Genomic DNA, 4,135 nt, shown 5'->3' with positions numbered 1-4,135 from the left:
AAACATTTTTACATATTTTAATAATGATATAAAATTCATAGGAATGGTCTCAAGTATTTATTATTATTTATTTAATAATGATATAAAATACATATTTAATAGTGCAGGCGGTACTGTTGTTGTCATGTGAACTAACATACTGTACCGTCCTTTTGTGCTGTCACCGACTCACTGCTTGCACACATAGCCACCCGATGATGAAAGCGAAACAGCAACGTAAAGGTTAACGGAGACACAGAATCCAAGAATCGAAGAGGTGGCATTGGCTTCAAAGAGATGGACGCGAACGGGTGGCAGAGAAGAACGTGGAAGCGAAAAATGCGTGTCTTTTAAGTAGTTGAAGGTAGTGATTGCGGGCAGCAAAAGGCCTTCTGCGGTTTTCAACCCTGTTCCTCCTCTCCTCCCGTCCCTCTCTTGCATTTCGTTTGAGGTACTTACTTCTCTCTTTGTGCTTTCTTTCGTGGGATTTTGATGCGTGCTTGCTGGTATCGGTTGATCTTGCATTTTCTGGGTGGGAGTTTACATGTTTTGGCGGATATTTGGGTTTAATCTGCTGGAAGTTCGAGTTTTTCTCACTGATTCAGGGAGAGTAGAGTGAAGCCAGTCGCTTTCTTGTTTAACGGTCCGATCTTGGCTGGATCTATGGTTTCTTCCCTGGAACCCAGAATCTAGTTCGCAGAATATGCAGTCTTGATATCTGTTACAGCGACTTCTCATCCCCCGAATCCTTTTTTCGCTGTTGATCCTGCTTTGAAACAGAAGAAAAATCTAATTTTGCCTGAGATTTCGAGCGTTTCTCCATGAAGAACCATTACATCCCATCTTCCGTCCTCGTCTGTGCCTCCATTGTCTTGTTACTGACTGTAGCTCCGGCCTCCGTCGCGGCCGACAACTCCACTTATGTGCCGCGGGACCATATCCTCCTCGACTGCGGCGCCTCCGGGCAGGCCACTGACGCCAATGGACGATCTTGGACCGCCGATTCTGGATCCAAGTACGCCCCCTTTCTGAATGGCGGCGGTTTCACAGCTCCACGGCAAGATTCGTCGGTCCCTCAAGTCCCTTACTCGACCGCTCGTGTCTTCACCTCTCCTTACACCTATTCCTTTCCTCTCGGCGCCGGCCGGAAATTTATCCGCCTACATTTCTATCCTTCTAATTACTCCAACCATGCCGCCTCAGATGCCTTCTTCTCCGTCACCGCTGGCCCTTACACCCTACTTCATAACTTCAGCGCCTACCAGACCGCCGATGCTCTAAATTTTGCCTACCTAACCCGTGAATTCTCTGTCAATGTCTCCACCGGCGGCCTAAACCTCACCTTCACCCCCTCAACCGGCCGTGCCAATTCTTATGCCTTTGTTAATGGCATCGAGATTGTATCAATCCCCGACTTCTTCAGTTCAGCAAGACCTGTGCTTCTCAATGGTGGTACTCCAATTGTGTACACAGTCGATCAGGACCAAGCTATCGAGACTGTTTACCGGCTTAATGTCGGTGGGCAAGCAATCCCCCCCACCAAAGACTCCAGCTTGTTCCGCACTTGGGGCGATGATTCTCCATACATCTACGGGGCTGCATTCGGTGTGACATACTCTAATGACCCAAATGTTTCCATCACATACCCGACTACGGTGCCAAACTACATTGCACCACTGGATGTCTACTCAACAGCACGGTCGATGGGGCCAGATTCGCAAGTCAATCTGAACTATAACTTGACATGGATTCTCCCTGTGGATGCTGGCTTCTATTACCTTGTCCGCCTGCATTTCTGTGAGATCCAGTATCCAATAACCAAGATGAACCAGAGGGTCTTTGATATCTACATCAATAACCAGACTGCACAGCTACAGGCTGATGTTATAGCTTGGAGTGGCGGAATAGGCATCCCTGTGTATGAGGACTATGTGGTGATTACAACTGGAAGTGGGCAGATGGATTTGTGGGTTGAGCTCCATCCAGATACCATGTCAAAACCGGAGTATTATGATGCTATCTTAAATGGGCTCGAGGTGTTCAAGTTGCAGAACAGTAATGGCAGTCTTGCTGGTTTAAATCCAGGACCTCGTCCTGAACCAGAGGTGGATCTTAGCAGAATTTTCAGTCACAAGAATGGGAAACACAAGAGTAAAATTCCATCTGTTGTTGGTGGGGTGATTGGAGGATTTTCCATTTTGCTCACTGGTGTTTGCCTTATTGGAATGTGCAAACGGCAAAAGAAGAAGTGGAAGGATGCCGGTACCAGTGATGGACCTTCAGGCTGGTTGCCTCTCTCCCTTTATGGCAACTCGCACTCAGCCACATCGGCCAAGACAAATACTGGAAGCTATGCATCTTCCCTTCCTTCCAACCTCTGTCGTCACTTCTCCATTGCGGAGATCAAGGCAGCCACAAAAGACTTCGATGAGTCTCTCCTTCTTGGAGTTGGTGGGTTCGGGAAGGTCTATCGTGGTGAGATAGATGGTGGAACCACAATGGTGGCCATCAAGCGTGGCAATCCAATGTCTGAGCAAGGTGTCCATGAATTCCAGACTGAGATCGAGATGCTTTCCAAGCTCCGACACAGGCACCTTGTATCGTTGATTGGTTACTGCGAGGAGAACTGTGAGATGATCCTTGTCTATGATTATATGGCCCATGGGACTCTTCGAGAGCACCTCTACAAGACAAGGAAGCCACCTCTTCCATGGAAACAACGGCTCGAGATCTGCATTGGGGCTGCACGCGGGCTGCATTACCTGCACACCGGTGCCAGGCACACCATCATACATCGAGATGTGAAGACCACAAATATACTGTTAGATGAGAAGTGGGTAGCAAAAGTTTCAGATTTCGGTCTTTCAAAGACAGGTCCAACAGTTGACAACACCCATGTCAGCACAGTGGTGAAGGGCAGCTTTGGTTACCTTGACCCAGAGTACTTCAGGAGGCAGCAGCTCACTGAGAAATCTGATGTCTACTCATTTGGGGTCGTGTTGTTTGAGGTCCTTTGTGCTCGGCCAGCTCTTAACCCCTCGCTTCCAAAGGAACAAGTAAGCTTGGCTGAGTGGGCACTGCACTGCCAAAGGAAGGGCATGCTCGACCAGATCATTGATCCCTACTTGAAAGGTAAGATTGCTCCACAGTGCTTCAAGAAGTTTGCAGAGACTGCAGAGAAGTGTGTGGCTGACATTGGCACCGAACGGCCTTCCATGGGTGATGTGCTTTGGAACCTCGAGTTTGCCCTCCAATTGCAAGAGAGTGCAGAGGAGAGTGGCAGCATCGTTGACGGGATCTCGGACGAGGCAATACCACTTGTCATCAGAAAGAAAGATGCTAATGATCCTTTGATCGAATCAAGCACCACTACAACCACAACCACCACAGCAAGCATTGGAGGACGGAGTATTAACAGTGAGGACTCTGAGGGGCTTACTCCAAGTGCTGTGTTCTCGCAGATCATGAACCCAAAGGGACGATGAGAGGTTTTCCTTGATGCTTTTCTGAAGCTAGCCTTCTCTTCTTTTTACTAGATCTCTTAATTAGGAACGTTTAAGAAGTTTGTGCTGTAATACTATTTAAACATAGAATTTCCTATAACTTTATCAGAGCATCTCTGAGATCCCTTGTGATTCAAAGAATGTTATGAGTGCCACGGTTGTCAGTATCATCATCAAGATAGATGGTTTTAGGCTTTTAGCAACAGAGATCTGTGGAATGTTAGATTGTGTTGACAAGATGATAAAACATAGATGCTATATTATCATTTTTTTTTCTTCTCTTACTCGGGGAGGCTTGCTTGTGATTTGATGCTGTAAACTCTGGTTTTCTTTTATAACCGGTGAAGATAGGTGTCATGAGATTTGTGTTGCAGATAGCTGCAGTATCATCATCAAGATAGATGGTTTTAGGCTTTTAGCAACAGAGATCTGTGGAATTGTTAGATTCTGTTGACAAGATGATAAAACATAGATACTATATTATCTTTTTTTTCCTTCTCCTAGATGATAAAACATAGATGCTACATGACGATGATATCATTTTTTTTCTTTTTGAACTGGTGAAGATCGGTGTCATGAGATTTGTGTTGCAGATAGCTTCAATATCATCATGAAGATGGATGGTTTTAGCAACAGAGATCTGTGGAATTTTA

General features: G+C 46.2%; 1 protein-coding gene across 1 annotated transcript; it reads left to right on the top strand.

Moving 5' to 3' along the window:
* Window positions 1–206: 206 nt before the first annotated feature.
* Window positions 207–3,766, top strand: LOC135619515 (receptor-like protein kinase FERONIA). The gene is made up of 2 exons (XM_065121613.1): window positions 207–430; window positions 585–3,766. The coding sequence occupies exon 2, from the start codon at window positions 801–803 to the stop codon at window positions 3,462–3,464; it is 2,664 nt and encodes an 887-aa protein (XP_064977685.1). The 5' UTR covers window positions 207–430; window positions 585–800; the 3' UTR covers window positions 3,465–3,766.
* The last annotated feature ends 369 nt before the right edge of the window (window positions 3,767–4,135 follow it).

Source organism: Musa acuminata, chromosome BXJ1-3 (genome assembly GCF_036884655.1).
Source record: "Musa acuminata AAA Group cultivar baxijiao chromosome BXJ1-3, Cavendish_Baxijiao_AAA, whole genome shotgun sequence".
Taxonomy (NCBI): Eukaryota; Viridiplantae; Streptophyta; class Magnoliopsida; order Zingiberales; family Musaceae; genus Musa; species Musa acuminata.
Note: the sequence above shows the minus strand (reverse complement) of the source record. Positions and strands in the feature narration are given on the sequence as shown.